We start from the raw sequence: 18,285 nt of genomic DNA on the forward strand, positions 1-18,285 counted from the left end.
ATACCCTTTTGGAAATAAAGCTTTTGATTCAAAATCTACACAAAGAACTAATATTTTAAAGCATTCTAAGGGTGGTATTAATTTCACTCGAAAGAGAATGAACATGCGATATTATTAGAATTAAATTCATTACCTGAATAATTTCCAAAAATGGTTGAAAGTCATCTTTATGTTTAATTAAAACGTATCTCATGTCTTGAGCGAATAAGAAGAGAGTCATAATAATCCATGCATAATTAATTTTAAAAATTACTTTGTTCGTAACTCCTTTAGCAATTATAATTGTATATATAAATCCTTAAAATACACTTCTAAATTTTCAAATTCCTAAGTTTTAGACTTCATAATTTTCTAATTTAGACTATACAAATTATATTATCATTATGTCGACAGGTGACAAAGCTTATTCTGTTCCACTTTATACAACTTCCAATGGATGTCCTGTTAGGAATCCGAACGCTATGATTAAAATGGGAAAGTTTGGTCCCGCCCTTCTTCAAGATCACCATCTTATTGATTTATTGGCTCATTTTGATCGTGAGAGAATCCCTGAACGTGTTGCTCATGCTAAAGGTTCTGGAGCACATGGATATTTTGAAGTTACTGATGATGTATCTGATTTAGTTTATGCTGATTTTCTCAATGGTATTGGTAAAAGGACTCCATTATTTACCAGATTTTCTACTGTTGGTGGTGAGAAAGGTACTGCTGATTCCGAACGTGACCCTCGTGGATTTGCTATAAAGTTATATACTCAGGAAGGTGTCATTGATTGGGTTAATATCAATAGCCCAATCTTTTTTATTAGAAATGGTGTACAATTTCCATTCTTAGTTCATACTCAGAAGAGTAGAGACCCTCAAACCAATCTTAAGGATGTTAATGTATACTGGGATTTCTTATGCAACAATCCAGAGTCTGTACATAATGTCATGTTTGTATTCTCTGATCGTGGTACTCCAGCTACATATAGAAACATGCATGGTTACTCGGCACATACTTACAAGTGGATTAATAAAGACGGTGAGTTTCATTATGTTCAAATTCATCTTAAGACTGACCAAGGTATCAAAAATTTGAGTAATGATCAGTCACATGCTTTAAAAGCAGATAATCCAGATCATGCTGGTCAAGATCTTCATGAATCGATTGATAATGGTGATTTCCCATCATGGACTTGTTATGTACAAACTATGACATCCGAACAAGCTGAAAAGGCCAAATTTAGTGTTTTTGACTTAACCAAGATTTGGCCTCATTCGGAGTATCCCCTCAGAAGATTTGGAAAACTTGTTCTTAATAGGAATCCTCTCAATTATTTTGCTGAAGTTGAACAAGCCGCTTTCAGTCCAGCTAATACTGTTCCAGGCATTGAACCATCTGCTGATCCCGTATTACAAGCTAGATTGTTTTCTTATAATGACACTCATCGTCATCGTTTAGGACCTAACTTTAACCAAATTCCCATCAATTGCCCACTTCAGGCACACAGTCCATTCCAAAGAGACGGCCAGGGATGTGTCAATGGTAATTATGGATCAGAACCAAACTACCCAAGCTCTTACCATCCACTCAATTATCGTTTAGATGCTTCTAATAATGAAGCGCATGAAAAATGGGTTGGTGAAGCAACTAGTTTTCAGTGGGCAGCAACCTCAAATGATTACGATCAAGCACTCGCTTTATGGGAAGTATTTAAGAAGACTGGTCAGAAGGATGCATTCTTGTACAACATTTCTGATAATTTAAAGAGCGCTAGAACAGATGTCCAAGATCGTGTCTTTAAGTTATTTGGTAAAGTTTCACTGGAGATTGAAGAAGCTGTTCGTAAAGCCACTTTGAAGGTATCCCCACGGAAGTAGCTTTTTTTCTGACGATGTGCCTTGTTATTGGTGCAAAATATTGGTGATATTGAGGAGTGTGTAGTAGTAAACTGAATAAATATACGAGATGGATAATAGTCTTAAGCTGAGGCGATAAGGCGGATAGATTTACGCTTTGGTGGTAATTTTGTAGAATTTAGGATTGTGCCAAAGATGAAGAACCTTAATTAATCAAATGGCTCATCCTCATGATGGGGCATTTTTTTGACACATATGCTTATTAGGTTTGGAAGATTTAGATTGCAGACTGGCTTTGTATGTAATCTTTTAAATAGAAGTTAAGATTACTAACATTAGCATGATAAGCAAAACGTTTAATTATATTGCAGAACTATAGTTCAGAATACAGAGACTAGCTTGTATAATGTTGAATTCATTCATTTTTTTTCCAATACGGTAATCTAAAGCATAGCTCACTTTTAGTATATGGTTCCGGTTAGTATATACCCAATTTTATCATACCCAATTTTACCATACCTAATCGAAAGCGTTGTGCATCTTTGTTACGCAGATTTGAATTCTGCACGCTTTTTTTCCAGATCGCTCAGGGCGACGAACGGTATGCTGCTATATAGATTGTGAACTGTTTCAAAAATGCATGAAAGAGTTAAAAGGTGTTAATCAGAACTTAAAAACTAAATTATTGAGAGCTAGAGTGGCTTAATACAGACGTCATATCAGACCATAAGTCAAATATAGTTTAATTGTTTGGTTATTCATTTAATATAATTTATATCGAATTGATTCAACCAAAGTGCCCACATCGTTCACCTGTCAACAATTGATTTGAAGACACGCCTTTATTAAAGGTGACAGAAACACATCAATTGTCTAATATAATTGTTGAAGGTAATGCCTGCTTCAAATCATTGTATAATCTTAACTGATAAACTTAAGTATTGTCACTGTATAAATATGATTGCATTTTAAGTTCTAGTACAGTATATATGAGCTTGTTTTCTTTAACTGGTGATTTTCTATGATTATAAAATAACTTATCATTTAAGGGTCTCAATCTACATAAAGTGATATTAGGAAGGCAAACTAAATCAGTTGAAAGGGATTAGCCAGGTTTTTGTTTGAACTTCTGACTCTACAGAATCATCTCTTATTAATTATAGCTCTTATAAGAGACTGAAATGATCGCTTAGTTTTTTACTTAACTCCGTGTCTAGTAGACTTATGTATTTACAACTCTATAAAAAAATTCAATAATATTAAAAAACAAATATGTAAAGATAAAATTTAAGCAATTTGTATAAAGTAGTTAGATAAACGTTGCTGTATAATAAGTAATGTTAAGGTTAATACTAGAGAGTTAAATAATAAAAAGAAATTGTAAAATATTTGATTAAAAAGTTAACTAAAATTATGTTCGAATCAAAAAGGCAAATGGCACAAGGTGATATCAAGTGGTAGGATAAAGATAGAAAGAGGCGAAATATCAGTTTCAATTGTTATATTTCTGAGAATTTCGGATGAAAGTGGAGAAAAAGTATTCAATATGGCAAAATTAAGTAATAAAGGTAATAAATTTAAAAGAGGAGTAGGTTTAACACGAAAGCTGGAAACAGAGTTAATGATATGAATATAATCAATTATATGACATTTGAAGCAATTTAAGTCGTGTAAGATATAAGTTATTATAGCTAGAAGAGTTTCGAAATTGGTAGCGCACGACCGGCTTAAGTCGTGCGCTAATTTATTTATGGGTATTCTTTGATGTAGTTGAGCTTTAGCTCAATTAGCTAATTTAGCCCCTTATTATCTAATCCAATTGGTATAGTAAAGGACCAAAGATGGTCCTTTACTTGGATGATTCTACAGGTCAACTTTAGCCAAGTATCTTTACGTGTATTTTTGTAGTCCACTTCTTACTCAGTCTATTGCATAAATCTAAATAAAATGCCTGCATTCCATAGGATTTTCCGCATATTTATACGATATTACTTAGACTGTAATAAATACCTAATTGCGGGCATTATTCTCTTATTAATGAAATTGTGTTATTGTTGTATTTGACCTTATTCACACTCACTTCTGTTTAGGATTCGTAATTGGTAGGAACCGGTGCGAGATTATAGCGGTAAGCTCAATTACATCTGTTAGTGAGCTTACAAGGAAATAGGCCGCCACACGACAATTTATTATGCATTTAGTCAATTGCAAACATTTGGTTTTTAGCATTGACGAATATAATAACATTTAAGATTTATAGTGTTCTTAACAAAACAATAAGTTTCAATTACTAGTGCCAAGAATGTTGCCATCTTTATCCATCATTTTAAGATGTTTAGCTATAACTAAAAAGGGCTTGAATTGACAGGGTTTCAACGTATTTCTAATTATAGTTTGGGAAACAAAATAATCTTCAAAGAGAACAGATAGTCCTGCTTACGCGAAATGCACTTGAACAAAAATTTAGATATCTTGAAAATGATATCTTTGAGTTTCACAAAGTATTCGATTTTAGTGAATAACTTGTGTTTCTCGCTTCTATAGTTTATCATTAGATAATTTCATAATACATAGGAAAAAAAATGGTGCGATCCGACAGCGAACAGAATTCTATATGCATATTATAAGTGAGACAACATGCGTTGGTGAATCATCGACGGAAGCATACAATCTTCTATTTTTAAGTTTCCATTGTCACAATTATAAAATTTAAGCAACGAAGGTATTCCTATTTTAATATTTCGCATGAGTGAATTTCAAAGGATTGCAAGCATTGTTAATACAACCGAACTATATTTAGAACTTTAATAAAATTTTATGTGGCTTAAGACAAGAAGCCTGATCATCTCTTAAATGAATGGTAAACTACAGCCAAACTTTAAAATTTAGAATAATGTATGTGAAAGCAGGCATTGCACTCTAATAGAACATTAAATCAGTAGATTTTTTCTTTTCATAATAGTGTATAGAGTTTTTACTAAAGTTAAAATCAAACATTTAAAAATGGTCTAATATAGGATGATAAATACGAAATATTTTTAGTTAAGGATTTCGTAACTCCTCTAATATTATGTTTTTCTATTAGTATGACTAGATGTTTCGACAACTATTCGCAGAATTTATATTGCTGCTAACTTTATCTCAACTAATAAATTGTTTAAAATAGTGAAACTATTCATTGTGCTAAAGTTGAATAGTGAATAGACCCTAAATTGGAGTAAATATTTGGAATAGGTACGTTTAGAAATTCAGTATACAATGTTTTTCTGACTTGTTTTCCCAATATTAAATGCTTAAATTGATGTCTTATTTCGGATTGCTTAATGCTTGCTTCTTATATTATAAAGTTATATACAGTATTTTTAAGGCGAATGCCGTAAACGGCCCCTAAAGATCTAAAATATATGCATCTTATGACTGCGTTTAGAAAATGATGGTGCGATTGTGTTTTTAGGTATGTGAGCAACATAGTCAAACTCCACCTTTACTTTTGCAAGTTGGTAAGAATACCTCATTACTGCCTTAAACTTACTTCATTAACACCACTTGTGTTCTTAAATACGATTTAGAATATTCCTTATCCAGTCCAATCAAAACTAAAATAAACATACGCAGTTGTGCTCTAACGATGACTGCAAGCCGAGGAATAGCAGAATGAACGCAACGAACCTTTTTTTTTTTTCGTATGTATCATCATTTATTGAATATAATCTAATGATAAACGTCGAGAAATACAAGTTATGTACGAGAAGCCCTGCGCCTTAACAGTGTGAGACTCGTCCCAATGGACCCTACTCACTAAAACTCTCCTATTGTTTAGGATTCCAAAGGCGGATTTTTGTTTTGGATTTTTTCTGTGGTCTCCCACTATTCGACTCGGTCGAGTTATTAGCAGCTTAATTACTGCGATATTTTACTTTTGTGTCTACATAAAACTTTTTATGCATAGAAAGAAAATTAAAATCTGAGGAAAATAACTCCTTCCCTACATGTCTCACCTCTGCACACTACGAATAAAAAAAAAAAAGTATTTGCACTTTTGAAAGCATTGCGCCACTCTAGCTTTTAACGATATACTAAGATTGAGATCCATAATATATTTCTATAAAACTACTATGATTATCACTGTTTTAGGGAAAGGCTATGATAGTAACTTCTATGCTAATATAACTGTTTGATGATACAACTTTTAATATCAATTACAAATTTTATCTGTGTGGTGTATGGTTGATAGTCGAATGTAAAAGTAATGAGAAAATCTTATATAATAAGTTGTAATTTAATAGTTCATAACAGTAAATATAACATGCATGTGACTGAGATTGTGGGCCGTCTTCTTATTTTTATTCGTATTATAGTATAAACGCAACCTACAGTACACAAGTCCCGAGAAGTATGTATCGCTACTAATAAAAATGCAGACATGCACCCGTTGTTAGGGAAGCACGCTGCCAATGACTGCATATGTCTGACGGATATATTGTCCCAATTAAGCTGTTCATGAAAAGATTCTCAACGATTTATTGTTAAAAGTTACTCTGGTAATAAATTAGATATTTCTATTAAACTTTAAATGTGATTAACACATAGGCATGATTTCAATCATTCTCTCTGAATAAATATAGATGCCACGGAAGTAAAACAGCCTGAAGATAAAATATCATCCTTAAAAGCATCAATTAAACTCTATAGGTTTTTGGGTTTCCATGTTACTATTGTTATACTATATGAATGCAGGAATTCAAATGGAACTACTAGATGATTTTAAGATTGTTAAAATATACGTTGGTAAATCATTTATGGAAGTATATGATTATCTAATAAAAGTTTAAATTGAGAAAATTAATAATAAATTCAACTGTAGTTTGAGTTGATTTTCTAAATATTGAAGTACAACCAAATTTCGAAGTCTTCAACATCCGAGTTAATTGATTCATTCTCTAATTTATGATAAAGTCAAGGCTATATATCCGTAAGTATTAATTTCCGGAAAGATTCGTAAACGGGTTTTCTTTCAAGCTACAAGCAAAGTTTAAAATTTCTTATGAACCAGCAAGCAGAAGATATTACATGCAGAATGAAACGTTAAAGTTAAAGCTATTCTACCACGTATTGCTTTAAATATAAATGTAAGTTATTACTAAGGTTTCGTCAAAAACGCAATAATTGTCTTATTAACCGATTTACACAAACTTGTAGGATAATATCAGCTAAAAGAGATTCTTTTTTGCTAAAAGATATTTAAACGACTTGTTATAGTAGTAGAATGCTTCATTGATTATTAGAATGAATGGATAGGCTTTTCGAACACTATTAAGGAAGTACTATACTATTACACAATTCCGCAATTCAGAACTTATATAGACGGTAAATAAATTATTTAAAGGAGCGAACCAATTTGTCAAAGTAGAATAGTCAAAACCTTAAATATTAGAAGTTAAAGAAATATACTGCATGCACCGAATTGGTGAGGCTCTTTCAAAATCTCGTTAACACAAAATATACAGTTCGAATCACAACATGCATATGGTATGAATCGAAAATGCCGAACTACGATTCAAGCTAAGAGTATGCTTTCCATATAAACTTTAACCTTTTTTAAAGAGGTAAAAGCTCCAAGCTTATGAAGCCGATTTATCTCACTTTTAAGATCTATTTTTTATGCAACAAATAAAATTTAGCAGCCTTTTATGAAAATATTGCACCATTCTCAGTATTCAAAATACTTTCAGATTACTTCATCAAACCATTTGATATATAAGAAACTTTATCCTCAAATTCAAATAAATTTGTATAATGTTAGTCTTCATAGAGTTAAAGATCAGAAATGAAGTCTTCAATTTTAGGAGCAGTATTTTTTGCTGTATTCCTATTGCAGACTGTATTGTCTGACAATTATACAAACATTGATGTTAATGGCTATTATATGTTAAATATAACTTCTATGGGGCAAAATTACGATTGTAATTTTTATGCTAATATGACAGTTCATGAACATTCAACGTTTATATTTAACAGTTTTAATTTTCATCTGTATGGTGGAAGTACTTTTATAAATAAAGGTATTTTTTATTCTCAAGCTTTAGGTGCATATCCCTATTATGATAAAAATGTACAGGGAGGTCTGAGTTTTAAACTTAATGAAGGACAAACTACAGGGGGAATTCACAATACTGGTTTTTTTATGTATAATGACAACCTTACACTCTGTAGTCCACCTACTTATACCATACATGGTAATTTCTTCATTAATGAAGGTACTTTTATTTTGGCAGGTGGTGGTGCATGTGATGGTTCTACAAATATCATTAAACCATACGGAACTAATGCAATTTTTCACAATACAGGTGTCGTTGCATATATGCAATATTTTATGACCACCGGTGATGCTCCAAGTACATATTGGGGTTCTGATTCCTGTGTTACTGACGTCGCTACTGTTGTCAACAATGGTTCACTCTGTTTGTTCAACAATAACCCAGTATATCAAAATTCCCCATATGCTGGAAATGGTTGTATTGATATTGGTAATCAAAGTACATTTGCTATGAGATGTCCGCAATATTTCGGTATAGATGGAGTCTTACAAACATTTCTTCTTAGTACAAATACTTCTGTGTTGTATTTTGGAAATGCCGAGGACTCTGGTAAAAAACCCATAGTTCCATACATCGTAAGTGGTTGGGGAAATAACAATCAAATTACTATCAACACATGTTGTCCAACTTGGAATTACGATGGTAATACTTTAAGTATTACTACTAATGGGGGGACAAATACATTTCAGTTTATCATTGGCCCTGGGTACGATCCTTCTTTGATAAGTTGGAGTAATGGTAGATCCTGTAATAATCTAGGGTCATCAGGTGCTCGTTTCGTATATAATGCTCCTCCTCCAGATAGTTCAAGACCAAGCCAATGTTTAGCATGTCCAACCATCATACCTCAATTATATGATATTTTACAAGACCAACCTGATTACACAACCACTTTCACAACTACCAATTCTGATGGTTCAGTGGAAACTGACTCAGGAATAGTCCATGTTACTAACACCGACGGAACTATCACTACCACTACTTCCTTATTCCCAAATGAATATACTACTACATTCACCACCACTGAATCTGATGGGTTTGTTGCTACTGATTCCGGGATAGTATTTGCAACTACTGATGAAAACGGTAATCACATCACCACAACGTCTTTATTTCCAACTTCAAGTGATCCATTCACCCGCTACACCACTACTTTCATCACTACAGCAACTGACGGATTTGTGGCAACTGATTCTGGTATAGTTCTTGTTACCTACAATACCGATGGTAAAGTAACCACAAAGACCTCGTTATTCCCAACCCCAACTGATCCATTCACCTCGTACACCACTACATTCACTACTACAGACACTGAAGGATTTGTTGCTACTGATTCTGGTATAGTTGTTGTTACATACAATACCAACGGAGAAGTTACTACAAAGACATCCCTATTCCCAACTGTAAGTAATCCATTCACTTCCTATACTACTACTTTCGCCACTACCGCAACGGATGGGTTCGTCGCTACTGATTCTGGTGTAGTTGTTGTTACATACAATACCGACGGGGAAGTTACTACAAAAACATCCCTATTCCCAACTCCAACTGATCCATTCACTTCCTATACTACTACTTTCACCACTACTGCAACGGATGGATTTGTCGCTACTGACTCTGGTGTAGTTGTTGTTACATACAATACCGACGGGGAAGTTACTACCAGGACTTCCTTATTCCCAACACAAAGCGATCCATTTACTTCTTACACTACTACATTCACCACTACCGAATCAGATGGATTTGTTGCAACTGATTCGGGAATCATTGTTGTTACTTCCGCCAGTGATGGTTTATGGACTACAAAAACTTCCTTATTTCCAACCCAAATTGATCTGTTGACCTCCCATTTTACATTTACTAGCACCGAATCTCAACGATCAGATAATACAAATTCTGGTTCGGCCGACAGCAATGTATTGACTTGTACTACCAACGATCCTTATGTCCATACTTTATCTGGTGTCGTGGTTGTCACATATGACTCTAACGAATCCATTGTGACAAGCACTTCATTATTCCCAGAACAAACTCAGTACGAATGTTACACTACAACATTCACCACCACTGAATCCGATGGATTTGTTGCTACTGATTCCGGTATTGTCATTATAACATCCATCAGTGACGGCTCATGGACCACTGAAACCTCGTTGTTCCCAACACAAAGCGATCCATTTACTTCTTACACTACTACATTCACCACCACTGAATCCGATGGATTTGTTGCTACTGACTCTGGTATTGTCATTGTCACATCTGCCAGTGACGGCTCATGGACCACTGAAACCTCGTTGTTCCCAACACAAAGCGATGTGTTCACTTCCTACACCACCACCTTCACCACCACCGAATCCGATGGATTTGTTGCTACTGACTCTGGTATTGTTGTTGTGACTTCTGCCAGTGATGGATCATGGACCACTGAAACCTCGTTGTTCCCAACACAAAGCGATGTGTTCACTTCCTACACCACCACCTTCACCACCACCGAATCCGATGGATTTGTTGCTACTGACTCTGGTATTGTCATTGTCACATCTGCCAGTGACGGCTCATGGACCACTGAAACCTCGTTGTTCCCAACACAAAGCGATGTGTTCACTTCCTACACCACCACCTTCACCACCACCGAATCCGATGGATTTGTTGCTACTGACTCTGGTATTGTTGTTGTGACTTCTGCCAGTGACGGCTCATGGACCACTGAAACCTCGTTGTTCCCAACACAAAGCGATGTGTTCACTTCCTACACCACCACCTTCACCACCACCGAATCCGATGGATTTGTTGCTACTGACTCTGGTATTGTTGTTGTCACTTCTGCCAGTGACGGCTCATGGACCACTGAAACCTCGTTGTTCCCAACGCAAAGCGATGTGTTCACTTCCTACACCACCACCTTCACCACCACCGAATCCGATGGATTTGTTGCTACTGACTCTGGTATTGTTGTTGTGACATCTGCCAGTGATGGATCATGGACCACTGAAACCTCGTTGTTCCCAACACAAAGCGACGTGTTCACTTCCTACACCACCACCTTCACCACCACCGAATCCGATGGATTTGTTGCTACTGACTCTGGTATTGTTGTTGTGACTTCTGCCAGTGACGGCTCATGGACCACTGAAACCTCGTTGTTCCCAACGCAAAGCGATGTGTTCACTTCCTACACCACCACCTTCACCACCACCGAATCCGATGGATTTGTTGCTACTGACTCTGGTATTGTTGTTGTGACATCTGCCAGTGATGGATCATGGACCACTGAAACCTCGTTGTTCCCAACACAAAGCGATGTGTTCACTTCCTACACCACCACCTTCACCACCACCGAATCCGATGGATTTGTTGCTACTGACTCTGGTATTGTTGTTGTCACATCTGCCAGTGATGGATCATGGACCACTGAAACCTCGTTGTTCCCAACACAAAGCGATGTGTTCACTTCCTACACCACCACCTTCACCACCACCGAATCCGATGGATTTGTTGCTACTGACTCTGGTATTGTTGTTGTCACTTCTGCCAGTGACGGCTCATGGACCACTGAAACCTCGTTGTTCCCAACGCAAAGCGATGTGTTCACTTCCTACACCACCACCTTCACCACCACCGAATCCGATGGATTTGTTGCTACTGACTCTGGTATTGTTGTTGTGACATCTGCCAGTGATGGATCATGGACCACTGAAACCTCGTTGTTCCCAACACAAAGCGACGTGTTCACTTCCTACACCACCACCTTCACCACCACCGAATCCGATGGATTTGTTGCTACTGACTCTGGTATTGTTGTTGTGACATCTGCCAGTGACGGCTCATGGACCACTGAAACCTCGTTGTTCCCAACGCAAAGCGATGTGTTCACTTCCTACACCACCACCTTCACCACCACCGAATCCGATGGATTTGTTGCTACTGACTCTGGTATTGTTGTTGTGACTTCTGCCAGTGACGGCTCATGGACCACTGAAACCTCGTTGTTCCCAACACAAAGCGATGTGTTCACTTCCTACACCACCACCTTCACCACCACCGAATCCGATGGATTTGTTGCTACTGACTCTGGTATTGTTGTTGTGACTTCTGCCAGTGACGGCTCATGGACCACTGAAACCTCGTTGTTCCCAACGCAAAGCGATGTGTTCACTTCCTACACCACCACCTTCACCACCACCGAATCCGATGGATTTGTTGCTACTGACTCTGGTATTGTTGTTGTCACATCTGCCAGTGATGGATCATGGACCACTGAAACCTCGTTGTTCCCAACACAAAGCGATGTGTTCACTTCCTACACCACCACCTTCACCACCACCGAATCCGATGGATTTGTTGCTACTGACTCTGGTATTGTTGTTGTGACATCTGCCAGTGATGGATCATGGACCACTGAAACCTCGTTGTTCCCAACACAAAGCGATGTGTTCACTTCCTACACCACCACCTTCACCACCACCGAATCCGATGGATTTGTTGCTACTGACTCTGGTATTGTTGTTGTGACTTCTGCCAGTGACGGCTCATGGACCACTGAAACCTCGTTGTTCCCAACACAAAGCGATGTGTTCACTTCCTACACCACCACCTTCACCACCACCGAATCCGATGGATTTGTTGCTACTGACTCTGGTATTGTTGTTGTCACATCTGCCAGTGACGGATCATGGACCACTGAAACCTCGTTGTTCCCAACACAAAGCGATGTGTTCACTTCCTACACCACCACCTTCACCACCACCGAATCCGATGGATTTGTTGCTACTGACTCTGGTATTGTTGTTGTCACATCTGCCAGTGACGGATCATGGACCACTGAAACCTCGTTGTTCCCAACACAAAGCGATGTGTTCACTTCCTACACCACCACCTTCACCACCACCGAATCCGATGGATTTGTTGCTACTGACTCTGGTATTGTTGTTGTGACTTCTGCCAGTGACGGCTCATGGACCACTGAAACCTCGTTGTTCCCAACACAAAGCGATGTGTTCACTTCCTACACCACCACCTTCACCACCACCGAATCCGATGGATTTGTTGCTACTGACTCTGGTATTGTTGTTGTGACTTCTGCCAGTGATGGATCATGGACCACTGAAACCTCGTTGTTCCCAACACAAAGCGATGTGTTCACTTCCTACACCACCACCTTCACCACCACCGAATCCGATGGATTTGTTGCTACTGACTCTGGTATTGTTGTTGTCACTTCTGCCAGTGACGGCTCATGGACCACTGAAACCTCGTTGTTCCCAACACAAAGCGATGTGTTCACTTCCTACACCACCACCTTCACCACCACCGAATCCGATGGATTTGTTGCTACTGACTCTGGTATTGTTGTTGTGACTTCTGCCAGTGACGGCTCATGGACCACTGAAACCTCGTTGTTCCCAACGCAAAGCGATGTGTTCACTTCCTACACCACCACCTTCACCACCACCGAATCCGATGGATTTGTTGCTACTGACTCTGGTATTGTTGTTGTGACTTCTGCCAGTGACGGCTCATGGACCACTGAAACCTCGTTGTTCCCAACACAAAGCGATGTGTTCACTTCCTACACCACCACCTTCACCACCACCGAATCCGATGGATTTGTTGCTACTGACTCTGGTATTGTTGTTGTGACTTCTGCCAGTGACGGCTCATGGACCACTGAAACCTCGTTGTTCCCAACACAAAGCGATGTGTTCACTTCCTACACCACCACCTTCACCACCACCGAATCCGATGGATTTGTTGCTACTGACTCTGGTATTGTTGTTGTGACTTCTGCCAGTGATGGATCATGGACCACTGAAACCTCGTTGTTCCCAACGCAAAGCGATGTGTTCACTTCCTACACCACCACCTTCACCACCACCGAATCCGATGGATTTGTTGCTACTGACTCTGGTATTGTTGTTGTGACTTCTGCCAGTGATGGATCATGGACCACTGAAACCTCGTTGTTCCCAACGCAAAGCGATGTGTTCACTTCCTACACCACCACCTTCACCACCACCGAATCCGATGGATTTGTTGCTACTGACTCTGGTATTGTTGTTGTCACATCTGCCAGTGATGGATCATGGACCACTGAAACCTCGTTGTTCCCAACACAAAGCGATGTGTTCACTTCCTACACCACCACCTTCACCACCACCGAATCCGATGGATTTGTTGCTACTGACTCTGGTATTGTTGTTGTCACATCTGCCAGTGACGGATCATGGACCACTGAAACCTCGTTGTTCCCAACACAAAGCGATGTGTTCACTTCCTACACCACCACCTTCACCACCACCGAATCCGATGGATTTGTTGCTACTGACTCTGGTATTGTTGTTGTCACATCTGCCAGTGACGGATCATGGACCACTGAAACCTCGTTGTTCCCAACACAAAGCGATGTGTTCACTTCCTACACCACCACCTTCACCACCACCGAATCCGATGGATTTGTTGCTACTGACTCTGGTATTGTTGTTGTCACATCTGCCAGTGATGGATCATGGACCACTGAAACCTCGTTGTTCCCAACACAAAGCGATGTGTTCACTTCCTACACCACCACCTTCACCACCACCGAATCCGATGGATTTGTTGCTACTGACTCTGGTATTGTTGTTGTCACTTCTGCCAGTGACGGCTCATGGACCACTGAAACCTCGTTGTTCCCAACACAAAGCGATGTGTTCACTTCCTACACCACCACCTTCACCACCACCGAATCCGATGGATTTGTTGCTACTGACTCTGGTATTGTTGTTGTCACATCTGCCAGTGACGGCTCATGGACCACTGAAACCTCGTTGTTCCCAACGCAAAGCGATGTGTTCACTTCCTACACCACCACCTTCACCACCACCGAATCCGATGGATTTGTTGCTACTGACTCTGGTATTGTCATTGTCACATCTGCCAGTGATGGATCATGGACCACTGAAACCTCGTTGTTCCCAACACAAAGCGATGTGTTCACTTCCTACACCACCACCTTCACCACCACCGAATCCGATGGATTTGTTGCTACTGACTCTGGTATTGTTGTTGTGACTTCTGCCAGTGATGGCTCATGGACCACTGAAACCTCGTTGTTCCCAACGCAAAGCGATGTGTTCACTTCCTACACCACCACCTTCACCACCACCGAATCCGATGGATTTGTTGCTACTGACTCTGGTATTGTTGTTGTGACTTCTGCCAGTGACGGCTCATGGACCACTGAAACCTCGTTGTTCCCAACACAAAGCGATGTGTTCACTTCCTACACCACCACCTTCACCACCACCGAATCCGATGGATTTGTTGCTACTGACTCTGGTATTGTTGTTGTGACTTCTGCCAGTGATGGCTCATGGACCACTGAAACCTCGTTGTTCCCAACGCAAAGCGATGTGTTCACTTCCTACACCACCACCTTCACCACCACCGAATCCGATGGATTTGTTGCTACTGACTCTGGTATTGTTGTTGTGACTTCTGCCAGTGATGGATCATGGACCACTGAAACCTCGTTGTTCCCAACGCAAAGCGATGTGTTCACTTCCTACACCACCACCTTCACCACCACCGAATCCGATGGATTTGTTGCTACTGACTCTGGTATTGTTGTTGTCACATCTGCCAGTGATGGATCATGGACCACTGAAACCTCGTTGTTCCCAACACAAAGCGATGTGTTCACTTCCTACACCACCACCTTCACCACCACCGAATCCGATGGATTTGTTGCTACTGACTCTGGTATTGTTGTTGTCACATCTGCCAGTGACGGATCATGGACCACTGAAACCTCGTTGTTCCCAACACAAAGCGATGTGTTCACTTCCTACACCACCACCTTCACCACCACCGAATCCGATGGATTTGTTGCTACTGACTCTGGTATTGTTGTTGTCACATCTGCCAGTGACGGATCATGGACCACTGAAACCTCGTTGTTCCCAACACAAAGCGATGTGTTCACTTCCTACACCACCACCTTCACCACCACCGAATCCGATGGATTTGTTGCTACTGACTCTGGTATTGTTGTTGTCACATCTGCCAGTGATGGATCATGGACCACTGAAACCTCGTTGTTCCCAACACAAAGCGATGTGTTCACTTCCTACACCACCACCTTCACCACCACCGAATCCGATGGATTTGTTGCTACTGACTCTGGTATTGTTGTTGTCACTTCTGCCAGTGACGGCTCATGGACCACTGAAACCTCGTTGTTCCCAACACAAAGCGATGTGTTCACTTCCTACACCACCACCTTCACCACCACCGAATCCGATGGATTTGTTGCTACTGACTCTGGTATTGTTGTTGTCACATCTGCCAGTGACGGCTCATGGACCACTGAAACCTCGTTGTTCCCAACGCAAAGCGATGTGTTCACTTCCTACACCACCACCTTCACCACCACCGAATCCGATGGATTTGTTGCTACTGACTCTGGTATTGTCATTGTCACATCTGCCAGTGATGGATCATGGACCACTGAAACCTCGTTGTTCCCAACACAAAGCGATGTGTTCACTTCCTACACCACCACCTTCACCACCACCGAATCCGATGGATTTGTTGCTACTGACTCTGGTATTGTTGTTGTGACTTCTGCCAGTGATGGCTCATGGACCACTGAAACCTCGTTGTTCCCAACGCAAAGCGATGTGTTCACTTCCTACACCACCACCTTCACCACCACCGAATCCGATGGATTTGTTGCTACTGACTCTGGTATTGTTGTTGTGACTTCTGCCAGTGACGGCTCATGGACCACTGAAACCTCGTTGTTCCCAACACAAAGCGATGTGTTCACTTCCTACACCACCACCTTCACCACCACCGAATCCGATGGATTTGTTGCTACTGACTCTGGTATTGTTGTTGTGACTTCTGCCAGTGATGGCTCATGGACCACTGATACCTCGTTGTTCTCCACTAACAGCGATCCATTCACTTCATACACCACTACCTACACCACCACCGAATCCGATGGATTTGTTGCTACCGACTCTGGTATTGTTGTTGTCACTTCCGCAAGCGATGGTTCCTTGACCACTTTGACTTCATTGTTCTCCACTAACAGTGATCCATTCACTTCATACACCACTACCTACACCACCACCGAATCCGATGGATTTGTTGCTACTGACTCTGGTATTGTTGTTGTGACTTCTGCCAGTGATGGATCATGGACCACTGAAACCTCGTTGTTCCCAACGCAAAGCGATGTGTTCACTTCCTACACCACCACCTTCACCACCACCGAATCCGATGGATTTGTTGCTACTGACTCTGGTATTGTTGTTGTGACTTCTGCCAGTGATGGATCATGGACCACTGAAACCTCGTTGTTCCCAACGCAAAGCGATGTGTTCACTTCCTACACCACCACCTTCACCACCACCGAATCTGATGGATATGTTGCTACTGACTCTGGTGTTGTTGTTGTCACCACTGACACTAACGGTGAATTGACTACATCCACTTCGTTGTTCCCAACCCAAAGTGAACCAGTTAACACCTACACCACCACCTTCACCACCACCGAATCTGATGGATATGTTGCTACTGACTCTGGTGTTGTTGTTGTCACCACTGACACTAACGGTGAATTGACTACATCCACTTCGTTGTTCCCAACCCAAAGTGAACCAGTTAACACTTACACCACCACCTTCACCACCACCGAATCTGATGGATATGTTGCTACTGACTCTGGTGTTGTTGTTGTCACCACTGACACTAACGGTGAATTGACTACATCCACTTCGTTGTTCCCAACCCAAAGTGAACCAGTTAACACTTACACCACCACCTTCACCACCACCGAATCTGATGGATATGTTGCTACTGACTCTGGTGTTGTTGTTGTCACCACTGACACTAACGGTGAATTGACTACATCCACTTCGTTGTTCCCAACCCAAAGTGAACCAGTTAACACCTACACCACCACCTTCACCACCACCGAATCTGATGGATATGTTGCTACTGACTCTGGTGTTGTTGTTGTCACCACTGACACTAACGGTGAATTGACTACATCCACTTCGTTGTTCCCAACCCAAAGTGAACCAGTTAACACTTACACCACCACCTTCGCCACCACGGAATCTGATGGCTATGTGACTACTGACTCTGGTGTTGTTGTTGTCACCACTGACACTAACGGTGAATTGACTACATCCACTTCGTTGTTCCCAACCCAAAGTGAACCAGTTAACACTTACACCACCACCTTCGCCACCACCGAATCTGATGGCTATGTGACTACTGACTCTGGTGTTGTTGTGGTCACCACTGACACTAACGGTGAATTGACTACATCTACTTCGTTGTTCCCAACCCAA

General features: G+C 40.3%; 1 protein-coding gene across 1 annotated transcript; it reads left to right on the forward strand. All coding sequences in view use genetic code 12, as the record gives it.

The window, feature by feature from the left end:
• The first annotated feature begins 201 nt into the window (after positions 1–201).
• RJT21DRAFT_55686 (catalase) lies at positions 202–2,086 on the forward strand. The gene has a single exon (XM_064885054.1). It carries the CDS (start codon positions 384–386, stop codon positions 1,860–1,862), a length of 1,479 nt encoding a protein of 492 aa, XP_064736526.1. The 5' UTR covers positions 202–383; the 3' UTR covers positions 1,863–2,086.
• The last annotated feature ends 16,199 nt before the right edge of the window (positions 2,087–18,285 follow it).

Source organism: Scheffersomyces amazonensis (assembly GCF_036850825.1).
Source record: "Scheffersomyces amazonensis strain UFMG-HMD-26.3 chromosome Unknown RJT21scaffold_7, whole genome shotgun sequence".
Lineage (NCBI taxonomy): Eukaryota > Fungi > Ascomycota > Pichiomycetes > Serinales > Debaryomycetaceae > Scheffersomyces > Scheffersomyces amazonensis.